Source organism: Xenopus laevis, chromosome 7S (assembly GCF_017654675.1).
Source record: "Xenopus laevis strain J_2021 chromosome 7S, Xenopus_laevis_v10.1, whole genome shotgun sequence".
NCBI lineage: Eukaryota > Metazoa > Chordata > Amphibia > Anura > Pipidae > Xenopus > Xenopus laevis.
Window position 1 is genome coordinate 84,440,715 of NC_054384.1, and position 13,451 is coordinate 84,454,165.

Sequence of the window (13,451 nt, forward strand, 5' to 3'; positions counted from 1 at the left end):
GTAAGCGGAGCTTGTGGAGAGGTATGGAACCATAAAATGGACAGTTGGACAGCTCTAATATAGATAGCTACAGTTTCAGGAGTCGTGTGTAGGACAAAAGAACCTCATTGTGTGTGAATATGACTTTGTCCCTGAAGGGTTACACACAAATATCAGATTATAAAAAAACAAAACTATATATGTCCAATGTTTTTGAGATACTAATTTGCAAGGGAATAAGATACTAGGCATATTTGCATTTTTATTCACCCTGTTGTCTCTAATCTGCGTTGAATCATTTCCTTGTGTTTTCCTGCAAAGCTCGGATGCACATAATATTGTACTTCTGTCAGAGAAACTTGCTGTCAGAGAAACTTGCTTCCAGAAAATGCCGACAAGACTACAAATATATTGGGCAGTCGTCCTTATAATAGCATGGCCATGTGGATTCATCTTAAACGCATCCATTGTAGCCGTGTATCTGAGCTACAGAAAGAAAGAGTGTGACAGAATCCTTCTCACCATGGCCTGTTGCAATGTTCTCCTGCTGAGCCTGCTAGCATTTGATATAACATTTGTTACCTATGGGCTATACATCCTGTTTGACAAAGAATTCTCTTTGGCCATTACTATTATACTCTTCTTCTCCATTCACTTCTCATTTTGGATGACTGCCTGCCTGTCCGTCTACTATTGCTTGAGACTGGTCAACTTCTCATGTCAAATCTTGATTTATTTACAAAGAAGAATCTCGTTTGTGGTTACCCTGTTCCTATTGGTTTCAGTTCTGATTTCATGGGTAATTAATCTTCCAGTTATTTGGGCCGTCCAAATAACCAAACCAAATGATACGAGTATTTATCAGGATTATATATTTAAATATGATATACGCTACATGTCTTTTAACATTATTTTTGGAAGCGCTTTGCCTTTCGTTGTAACGTCTCTCTGCATCGGGATCTGTCTGATATCTCTTCTGAGGCATGTTCAGAGGATGAGACAGCACATTTCTGAATTCTGGAGCCCACAGTTGAAAAGCCACGTGAAAGCATTCAGGACAATGTTGCTTCTTTTAATTTTGAACCTGATTTTCTTCACAGTATTTGGTTGTCTCTATCTAGTTGCGCTTGATCTGGGAGCTGTATTGCACACGGTGCTTTGGTCTGGTACCATGTTCATTCCGTCAGGGCAAGCCTTAATTCTGATCTTTGGAAAATCTAAATTAGCAAGAGCTTGGTCAAAAACGATGTCAATGTTTGGATCATGTGCAAGAAATGTGTAATGCTGTTAATAAGTACGTGTTCACTATACTGTATAGATCTGTATTTAATGTGGTGAAGGAATACTCTATAAATAAGATATTTTGAGAGGATATTTTATGCTTACACCTTTGCCTGACATTTGAGTTCCAAAGTATTTGCTGGATTGACTGACCTCATGTATCTCTTCTGTTTTATATTACTCATTTAGATTAACTGGTATTTCTCAAACTGAAGCTGAATTGCTATTTCAAGCAATGTTTAGAGATAATGATTATGTTTGTGTGCTCCAGGAAATACATATCAGATGCTAATAAAGAGTAAATTCAGAATAATACGTTATACGTTATATGTAATACATTCATGGTTCTATAATACATCAATTTCTAAACAAATGCTGGTAAACTAAAGGTGGCCATACTTGGGTAGACCAGCTTGTTTGGAGAGGTTACCAGAAGAGTGGATCTAGCCCCAATATGCCCACCACAAGTGGTCAGTATCGGGCTGATCAGGCCCCACACGATCGGATCGCAAAGACAGGAATGCAGTTAGTTGGAGTGAGGAGCCCATCAATGAACCTTTGTGGTCCTCAATCTGATGGGATTCTAAAACCCGCCTGTTCCACATCTGGCTGATTGTTTGTGAGAAACTGGTCTGGGGCCCTTCAGAGGGCCCATACACTGGCCTATAAGCTGTCGACTTGATCTGTCAGTAGCTTTTATCGGCCTGTGTATGGCCATATTTAGCCCATTTTAAGAGGTTCTATGAAGTTGCTCAAAACCCAGTAGGAAAGCATTGAAAGACCAAATTTAATATACATTAACACACTTTTTTTGGGGGGGGGGGGAACTGCATATATCTAGTATAGGAATGAGCAGTTAACATGCATGAGAAGGTTTGTTCAGGAACTCCTTAAATGTCTCCATGTCTGTATCTCTGAAAGGGCTGCTTCATATGATCAATATGAGTCAAGAGACTTAATAATTAATATCAGAAACATTACATATTGATCCTCCTGCTCAATGTAACTGGAGGAGTCACAGTGGGACTTGGAGTTTTACTATTGAGTGCTATTCTCATATGTACCAAGGAGTTGTTATATTGTGTCAGAGAGCTGTTATATGGTTACTTTCCCATTATTAGACTGCTGGGACAGAAGAAAGGGGTGGTTAACCACTACAACCTGAAGTTCAGCAGTGAAGAATGACTGGAGTTCATCAGAGCACATGGCTGGGGGCACCTGGGAAACTGACAATATGTCTAGCTCCATGTCAGATTTCAAAATTAAATCTAAAAAAAACCTGTTTGCTTTTTTGAATAATGGATTACAGACCAGAATTCTGCTGTAGTATCACTATTAACTGATGTGTTTTGAAAAATGAGCTTCGGGATAGATAGATAGAATCCCTTTAACACTTTCCCTGCCAGCAGATTTGTCCTTTGCCAAGCAGTTTTTAGATTTTTTGTAGACTTTCACTTTAAGGACCATTCCTGGGGGGTCTTTTAGCTTAGTCAGGGAAACAATATATTGTTTTTTCAGGACAACCTGAGCTTTCAAAATATGATAGATTTTGGTGTAATTCCACTTCTGTAAAAAGATATAGGCGTCTAAGTGTCTAATAAAATGAAAAAAAATCATGTTTCACAAAGTACAATCACATATATCAGAAACATCATTTATGTAATGTATGAGAACACAGCAGATTTGGAAAGGTCTATATCTCGTGAATGCTGCAATACCAAATATAAATAGTTTTATGGAGATTTCTCACTTGTATAGATCAAAACCTCTAAAGTAGTACACTACCAAATTTCCAAAGCACCGCTCCACAAAACAGCATACTTCTGATTTCAAGGCCACACACTCCTCTAACAGGTTTACCCTAGAAAACTATGCATTATTAGAAAGAGCAGATTCTGGCAAATCAAAAAATGGGTAAATATATCTATGTAGGCCAAACTACCAAGTTGCAATTCTTTCATACAGGTATATTTTGTATTGGTGAATTGGTGAATTTTTTGAAAAATGACCTCAAAGCTTCCAATCTACAGCATCATATCTCCCACACATCATTAGGTATCAACGTAAAACACCCTAAAAATGATTGCCAGGAGTCCACTGAACAGTTTGATGCCCAATATGTATAGGTTTACCTAAGCATGTGGCATATAGGGGCCCCAAGATGTAGACACCCCATTTGAGCTATCAGTTCTATTATTCCAGATACTGCAAAATAACCACATTTACATAGTTTTTTTTGGGGGGGGCAAAGATAGAAAGGAGTATGTTCACCTTAGAAAACCACATATTTTTGGAAAGTACACATTCCTCCGAATCTAAATTGGGTATGCATGTCTTTCTACTCCAAAGCACCAAGCCACAAACCTTTCCTAAATTTAGTGATTTTGATGAAATTTCCAAAAATCAATTCAAAATTTCCACCCTGCAGCATCGTATTTCCAAACATACTTTTAGGTATCATGACAAATCACCCCAAATATCAAAGCCTCTGAACAGTTTTATGCCTAATATGTATAGGTTTATAGGGAGGCATATAGGGGCCCCAAAATGAAAACGCCCAAACGGTCTGTCATTTCAGGTAATGCAAAATCAGCACATTTACATAGTTTTTGGGGGGGGGACAAAGGTAGAAAAAAAGTTTGTTCCCCCTAGAAAACCATATATTTTCAGAAAGTACACATTCCCCAGAATCCAAATTGGGTATGCACGTCTTTCTACTCCAAAGCATCAAGTTGCAAACATTTCCTAAATTTAGTGATAAATAGATTTAGTGAAAATCGCCTAAAAATATTGCAATTGGCCGCATTTATTTCACCCAATTTCTTACAAACAATTGGAAAACACCCTAAATAACAAATAAAAATAGTGCATATGAATTTTTTCCTCTGCCAATTCACCTTCTGTGAACAAAGACCCGGGACTGTGTATTATGTGACACAAGACCCTCTTAACAGCACAAAGACCCTCAAAACCCAATTTCTCACATACAATTGTAAAACACTCTAAATATTTAAGCCAAGTGTCTACTGAACAGTTTGATACCCAATATGCATAGATATAACAAAGCAGCTGGCATGTGCGGACCCCAAATAAAAATACTGCATATGAATTTTCTCGGCTGCCGATTTGCCTTCTGTGAACAAAGGCCTGTGACTGCATATTATGTGACACAGGACCTTCCTAACAGCACAAAGACCCCCCAAAACCATATATTTTTGGAAAGTACACATTCTGATGAATCCAACAAAGATAAAGAAGTCCTTCTACACCAAGCTACCAAACTGAAAAGCTTTTCTAAACGTAGAGGTTTTTACGAAATTTCTGAAAATCGTCTAAAAATATTAAATTGGCCACATTTCTCTCCCCTAAATTCTTACATACAACTGACAACACCCTAATTATTGACATCAAGGGTCTACAGAACAGTTTGATGCCCAATATGCCCGGACCACCAGCATGTACGACGTACGTGCTTGGCGGTTAAAGAGTTAAGCACTCAATCAAGATACAGATAATGAACAACAGAAACACCACAAGGTAAGGTTACCACCGGTCCCCGTCCCACGGGGACAGACGCCGTTTCAGGACCTTCTGTCCTGTGGCAAATTGTCCCTGGGAAGGGTCCCTGTGAGCTGTGAATAAAGGTGGACATAGATGTAACAATTACGATCTTTCTTGGAAAAGATTTTTCCATTAAAGATCGTTTGTTTCAATACCTATGTGTACTGCTGAATCGTCAGATATACAGACAGAAAATAGAATTCTACCTGTAAATTCAGCATGAACAATGGCTGATGTTTGGGTTCCTTCAAAGGCCCCTGATCAAGATTTTCCATCCAGACCGATCTACGAGCCGACGATATTGAAGTCTTTTACCGATATCGGTCGGCTCTTTTTCCACCACACAGGTACCGAATATCATACGAAAATTTACTTAAGGCCGCAGGCGTAAGTTCACTAGTGAAAGAGACTGACGCTGTCGATCATTCGCACTCAATCGCCAGGCAAAGTTGCGCTCTGGCAAAGGGACGTAACTGCGCAAATTCACTAAGGTGCGGATTTCACTGAACGTTATCTCTTGCGCCAGACTTGCCTTCGCCACCTCAGACCAGGCGAAGTGCAATAGAGTAGATAGGAAATCCTCAAACTTTAGTTGAAAATCTTTCTAAGTCCCACAAAACACTGGCGTCTTTTCCTTTTTTCAGGGTGATAGGCTGCAAAAGAGCGTAAACATTTTTTGGGGTAGTTGGCTTCCCCCCTACATTTCCTAACATATGGCACATAAACTATACACTGGGGTCATATGTAGGGCAATATAACAACTCTATTTTATTTTATTAAGCTTCCCTGGGCTTGTGTAATGTAATGTATTTGCTGCAACATATATGTCTATTCAACTTTAACTTCCCGCTGCATGCAAATTAACCAATGCTAGCGCAACTTCGCTCTGCTAGCCAAATTAACGCTAGTGCAAATTCGCCAGCATTCGGTGCCCTGAACGCAACTTTGCTTGTTAGTGAATTAGCGTTGTCTGAGTGAATTTTCACCTGGCGAAGTGTTGCGCTGCCTGCGAAGTCATCACTGGCGAATTTTCGCCGCTTAGTACATTTGAGTTATAGTTTGCTTAATGAAAGAAAGTATCATTCTAAGCAACCTTCCACTTAACCTGTATTGACCAATATATACATACAAATGAATCCTGCTGATTTACAGACCTGGCAAAGAATGAACTTCTGCTAAATTGTTTTGAAGGTCAGAACCAAGAGATAAAGAAATATGTCTTTCAATTTAGAACCATGACCATTTTTAATGAATGTATGTTTCATTATGCAAAACATTAGTTGGGGGTAGATCACTGTAAGGACTGCAGAGATTTGGGACAGACACTGCTACTTTATTTAGAAAGTGTAAAGGGGAATGTTGGAAGTTACACATTTCTTTCGTGCCTTGAATCATGTTGTGACTGAGACCACCTTGTCCGAATACATCAAGGCTGAGCCATTTGAATTGAGACTGAGAATAGATTCTACAATGAAACTGGGGACGGCAAATAAGACTGAGCTGAAGCCAAGGTAATACAATGGGGCTTTAAAGGGCCACTGATGCTTAAAGATGAACCATTATCATTTATCAAAAATGAGGTGTTAGTAAAACACTTTGGCCAAAATATGTAAGCTCACTGCAATAGGCTCTTACTACTCGGTCATACTGTTTGCTGGGGGCTTGATTTTAAATACACTATAGACTTATGGGGGAATGTAATAAAAATCGCAAAAAATAACATTCCCAAAGAATAAAAAATTGCATTTCACAATAAATCTTCCTTAAATGGTTATTGCATTGCGAATTTTAATTACGCACTTTTAAGAAGTGCTGGAAGGCATCATAATCTTTTGAAGCAAACATATCGAGGGGAATGTAATAAAAGCTAACTAAAATATTTGCAAAGATTCTTCCACTGTCAGAAGAGGTCATTCAAGTTTCTGGGTTCGCAAAAGCTATATTTAATTTGCGCAAAGGAAAAATTGTTCACGCAAAGACATAACGTTTTGCATTGCAAATATTTTTTCTGTTACCGACTTTTATTACATTCTCCCAAACCACTTTTTCAGTAAGAACTTTTATTACATTCACTGCGCAATGGCACAAACTATAAAATTCGCAAACCTTCTTCCATTGTCAGAAGAGGTTGCTAAACACTTTCCAGGTTCACTAAAGCTATATTAAATTCACGCAAAGGAAAATAAGGCCTAGTTTTTGAAATGTGAATATTTTTCCGTTACCAACTTTTATTAAATCCCCCCATTAGTATGCTGGTCATCTTGTACCCTAGCAACCAGATTGCTGAAATTGTAAATTTAGAGCTACTGAATAAAAATACCCCCAAATAATAAAAAATGAAAATCAATTGCAAAGTATCTCTGAATATCACTTGCTACATCTTACTAGGGGGGGGGATTTTAGCCAGCGTCAGCTTCGTACCCCTCGCACCACTTCGCCAGGCGCAAATGCACTACAAATACACTTATTCACTAAAATGCAAAGTTTCGTCCCGGGCATTGAACGTTGGCGATTTTTCGCTAGCGTAACTTCGGCTGTGCGAGCATTTCACAGCAAAGATGCGCTTTTGTGCCCAGCAAACTTAGTTAGTGATCTTGTGTTTAGGTCAATTTGCATAGGGCGGAAATTTAAAGTTGTATGGACGTCTTTATTATAAATGTTGCTGCAAATGGTTTAAGTTACCGGTTTATATTACACATGTCCAGGGAACCTTAATAAAGACAAGAGATTTAATATAATGTCCTACACATGAGCCCACTGTAAAATGAATGTTCCATATATTATAAGATGTCTGGAGAAAACTAATTACTAGTGATGGGAGAATAAATTCGTCGGCGTCAAAAAAAGTTTGGACTCGCTTTCAAAAAGTTGCTTGCGTCAATATCGCGAGCATCAACAATATTCGGACGCCCATTGACTTGCCGTCGTCAAAATTGACGCAAGACACTTATCGGACGCTCATCCAGAATTAACATGGGTGTAAATTTTCGTGTTTCACGATTTTTTCATGCATTTTTGGCCATTTGCGAAAAGTCGCCTGGTGACAGAGTGTAAATGAATGCTAGCGACTGTCTCCTTTGCTAGCGAATTGGCGCCTGTGCCTGTTTTAGTGAATTGGCAATGTCCCTGTGGGTGGCAACACTGGCGAAATGTCGCTAGCATTAGCCACTTCACCCTTTAGTGAATCTGTCCCCAAAAGTTAATTTAAAGGTGAACAACTTTAAGTGCTGTAGATTCTACACTATGCATCATTTCTGGGTTAGGAGTGTGGAGCATTTAAAAGCTCCCCACATAGTGTCCTTAGTTTGGTAGTTTGGAGTAAAAAGACATAGTTACTTAAAACTTCATCAAAATGTTTACTTTATAGAAAAATACATGGTTTTCTTGGATCAACTTATTTTATGGGCCTCTTGAAACACGTAAAATATGGGGTGCCGTTTGTCCCATGTACATTATGTTGACAAAAAGTACATTTTGTAAGCAAAATTAATCTGTTAATAGGATTTTCTGCATCATTTGGACAGAATTAATGAGAACATGGATTTTGTGCCACAAAATATATGTAGTCTTGCTTAAATATGTATTGTGGAACAAAACTGATAATAGTTAGCAAAAATAAATTGTGTACATATAATATATCTATTGTATTGTAACAAAAGTGCAAATTACTTTTTTGTAGCACAAACATGTTTTGCTCAACTTCCAACACATTTTGCTCAACTTTTGTTGTTTTACAAAAGAACATACAGCTTTTAGTTTCACCAAATACATTATGTACAACCATCTTTACTTAAAAGATATGTATGTTTTCACATTATCTCTTTTGTTTGACAAAATGGATAAACATCAGTGTCTGTTCTTCAGATATCTACAGTATATCATCTAATTAATTTTGTTAACTAATATTCTGATACAAACTATGTAGTAAGATTACTTTATCAGTTTTGTGCTATCAGATTTATTTTGTCAATGTAGCATTATTTTTTATCATTTTGTAAGAATTTTGAAAACCAATTAAAATTTACTAACAATGAACAAATCACGGCTCGTGTTATTAGTTTCCCCCCACCCCTATTGTCTCCTGTTACCAATCCACTGCATGATTTTATTTTCCAATCAAAAGCTTTCTTCTAAATGTAATATGATCTACACATCAATAGCCACCTCTTTTAGATCAGCTAGTGCTGCTTTCTCAAGAGCTCCAGCATACTTCCACATCAGTGTTCAAATATGGCATCTTCTGAGGTGAGAGCACATGATCAGGTTTTTGTTTTAATGTTATTGTACATGATTACTGATTTCTAGCTGATAAATGTAAGCAAGTGGGTGTGAGGATTTTATAGCATGCCTATACATTTGAATAAAGCACTCATTAGACTCTTTGGTACTGTAGTGCAAATGTGCCCAAGAATTATTCTTTTCACAGGTATTACTTGGTTTAAAGGAGAACTGCCATGAACTATAAACCATACCATTTTCTCACAGATATATAACATTAATTACTACAATAAAATGTGTGTTATAAACACTTTCTTCTCACTCATTTCTAACAGCTCTCCAGATCAAGCATTTTCAGAATCTGAAAGTAGTAGTACAGGTATAGGATCCCTTATCCGGAAACCCGATATCCAGAAAGCTCCGAATTACGGTCTCCCATAGACTCAATTTTATCCAAATAATCCAAATTTTTAAAAAATGATTTCCTTTTTCTCTGTAATAATAAAACAGTAGCTTGTCCCTTGATCCCAACTAAGATAATTAATCCGTATTTTAAGCAAATCCAGCCTATTGGGTTTATTTAATGTTTAAATGAATTTCTAGTAGACTTAAGGCATGAAGACCCAAATTACAGAAAAGATCCGTTATCCGTAAAACTCCAGGTCCCGAGCATTCTGGATAACAGGTCCCATACCTGTATCTATTCAGTTCAGCAATATTTACTTAGGCCGCCCATGTTTCCTGAGTCATATTTCTCCTCCCTCATCCTCGTAGTAACATCATATCTGTGCGCAACACCTCTTTGTTTGCAGACAGGGAGCATAATTGAAGAACTGAATTTGTGCCTCTGGTTTGGTTGACAGAAAATAACTTTCAAACTGATTGTAGAGGATCATTTTCAGTAGTACTGCTCCTTGTCTTTCTCAGGCATGTATTGTTCAAACCTATAATCTCCCACAGTATTGTAAAAACCTGTACTGTTCACCTTAGACCCAAACTCTAATTGACTGGCATTGTTCTCCTGATCAAATCTCACACAAAACTGCTGGAGTATGAATATATTATGTACACAACATACTATATTCCCTGTGTGTTTGCTATACTCTGCCTGTCCTAACACTGCCTGTATGCCGTACTTCATGCTGTATGGCTGAGATTCTAAATATGTTTATAACACAACATTTATTTCACATTGGCACAGCTCCTCTCTGACACCCATTAAAGAAGCATCCCTGCCCTGCTTTATGACTGAGATTATAGCTATGTTTATAGCATTCTTTCACACTGGCATATTTCCTCTCTGATCCCCATTATAAGCAACTTTTGAGGGGGGAGAGTTAAACTATTAATGGAACAAATGTCACATTAAGTGGGCATATTTATCAAGAGTTGGAATTTTGAATTGAAAAAGCTTTGAATTCAAGAAGATCAGCCGAAATTAAGCTAAAGGTTTTTTTTCGGTCAAATCGTCCGTTTTCTTTTGAATAGGTCTGTATTCTGCCAATTTTCAATCGTTCTAATCGAAGAAATATTGCATTCGATCAAATCCGATTCAAAGTTTTTCCCCAAAGTCCACCAATTGATTCCAAGTAGGTTCTAGGAGGCCCCTTCATAGGCTAAAACAGCAATTTGGCAGGTTTGGATGATGAATGGTCCAAAGTCGAATTTTTAAAGAGACAGTACATGATAAATTTCGATATTCAAATCTTTTAATTTTTTTCAAATTCAAATTGAATTTCGACTCTTCCCTAGTCGAAGTACACAAAAAATAGCTTGAAATGCCAATGTTTTTTCCTTTGAAAATTCGCCTTAACCTTTGATAAATCGCCCCTATTGAAACACAATCCCGCATAATTCCTTGCAAATGGCAGGCTTCTGATAAAGGTCATCTCCTTATGACATCGTATTTGTTGGGGGAATCAGGTAATTGGCTCCTCCAGGGGGATACATAGGAGCATACTTGGAGCTGATTATGAGGACACCTTGTTGCAGACTATGCTGCTTTTGAGTTTGGCTGCATGGGATTAGTAAAAGCTTGGTTGAGGCTGCAGAGGTGACATAAGGCTATTGTTTTATTATGTTATAGGTTTTATTTTTTATTGTTAAAGGAAAACTATACCCCCAAACAATGTAGGTCTCTATTAAAAGATACAGAGTAAAACAGCTCATGTGTAAAACCCTGCTTCATGTAAATGAACCATTATCATAATAATATACTTTTTTAGTAGTATGTGCCATTGGGTAATCATAAATAGAAAATTGCCATTTTAAAAAATAAGGGCCGCCCCCAGAGATCGTACGATTCACTGTGCACACATACAAACCACATGTAAGGTCACATGAGCCAATTAACAGACAGAGTTCTGCCTTTTGCTTCCTCACTTCTTCCTGTTACAGTTAGTGTTGTAGTATTTCTGGTCAGGTGATCTCTGAGGCAGCACAGATACAGTCACGAAATGGTGGTTCAAGGCAAGAGATGTAAAAGGGCAATATTTATGTAAATATATATTCCAGTTTGGTAAGATTCTTTAATATGTCATTCAATTTGATATAAACTATCTTTTGCTTAAGTATTCATTTTGGGGGTAAAGTTTTCCTTTAACTTTACTGTGTAATACCTAAAAATAGAAATTACTATATCTCATGACAGTTCTCCTTTAAGTTTTCATGAAAACATCTATATTTATATTTTTTAGTTTCATGCTTTCATAACTATAACTCCATAGGCTAACAAAAAAATGGAGAGTCTTAGATTCAACCATTAAAACCAGGATTGTTTAAAATGCTGTTGACAATGTGCTGAACTAACACTCTCAGAATTCCTTTAAACAATTGTAATAACTGTAAAGTGATTACTTCCTTCTCTATTAAAGGATCAGTTCAGTGTATAAATAAAAGTGGGTAAATAGATAGGCTGTGCAATAAAAAATGTATCTAATTAGTTAGTTAGCCAAAAATGTAATGTATAAAGGCTGGAGTTACTGGATGTGTAACATAATAGCCAGAACACTCAGGGGCACGCCGCCAATGAGGCGAGTTGAGAAACTCGCCTCAGGCGGCAACGCAGGAGAGGTTTCCGGGGCGGCAAAAAGCCGCTCCTGTACCTTTAAGAGCCGAATTTCCGGGTTTTTTAAACCGGAAATTCGGCTTTACTATTGCGAGAGAGCACAATTACGCTCTTCGCATTAGTGTTCTGCCGGCGAGGGAGGGGCGGCATTGGAGGAGCGCCTCAGGCGGCGCTGTAAGTAGAATCGGCACTGAGAACACTACTTCCTGCTTTTCAGCTCTCTAACTCTGAGTTAGTCAGTGACTATAAGGGGGGCCACATGGGACATAACTGTTCAGTGAGTTTTGCAATTGATCTCCAGCATTCAGCTCAGATTCAAAAGCAACAGTTATGACCTATGTGCCCCCCCTCAAATCCCTGATTGGTTACTGCCTGGTAACCAACCAGTGGGAAAGCAAGAGAGCTGAAAAGCAGGAAGTAGTGTTCTGGCTATTATGTTACACATCCAGTCACTCCAGCCTTTATACATCAGCATAACACTGTGTAATAAGGAATTTTGAGGTATGTTTAAAAATATGCGTATTTGTTGGGGGATCGAAGGTAATTGGCTCCTCCAGGGATACATAGGAGCAGTCTTGGGACGCTGATTTTATGATACAAACTCCCGCTTGTTGAGACTATGCTGCTGTTTTTGAGTTTGGCTGCGGGATTAAGTAAAAGCTGGTTAGGCTGCCAGAGGTGGACATACGGCTATTTTGGTTTTATTATTATAGGTTTTATTTTTTATGTTAACAGTTACTGTGTAAATAACCTAAAAATGAATTCTTTTATAGTCTTACACCTTTAAGTTTTCATGAAAGCATCTATATATATTTTTTAGTTTTCATGCTTTCATAACTTATACTGCATAGGCTAACAAAATGGAGAAGTCATGCATTCCAATGCCCAGCCTCATCAGATTTTAAAAATGAGACTGTTGACATGTGCTGAACTAACACTCTCAGAATCCTTTAACAATTGTAATAACGTAAGTGATTACTTCCCTTCTCTATTAAAGGATCAGTTCAGTGTATAAATAAAAGTGGGTAAATAGATAGGCTGTGCAAAATAAAAAATGTATCTAATATAGTTAGTTAGCCAAAAATGTAATGTATAAAGGCTGGAGTTACTGGATGTGTAACATAATAGCCAGAACACTCAGGGGCACGCCGCCAATGAGGCGAGTTGAGAAACTCGCCTCAGGCGGCAACGCAGGAGAGGTTTCCAGGGGCGGCAAAAAGCCGCTCCTGGTACCTTTAAGAGCCGAATTTCCGGTTTTTAAACCGGAAATTCGGCTTTACTATTGCGAGAGAGCACAATTACGCTCTTCGCATTAGTGTTCCTGCCGGCGAGGGAGGGGCGGCAT

General features: G+C 38.0%; 1 protein-coding gene across 1 annotated transcript; it reads left to right on the forward strand.

Moving 5' to 3' along the window:
* The first annotated feature begins 367 nt into the window (after positions 1-367).
* LOC108697973 (taste receptor type 2 member 9) lies at positions 368-1,261 on the forward strand. Its single transcript, XM_018228431.2, has one exon. The coding sequence runs from the start codon at positions 368-370 to the stop codon at positions 1,259-1,261; it is 894 nt and encodes a 297-aa protein (XP_018083920.1).
* The last annotated feature ends 12,190 nt before the right edge of the window (positions 1,262-13,451 follow it).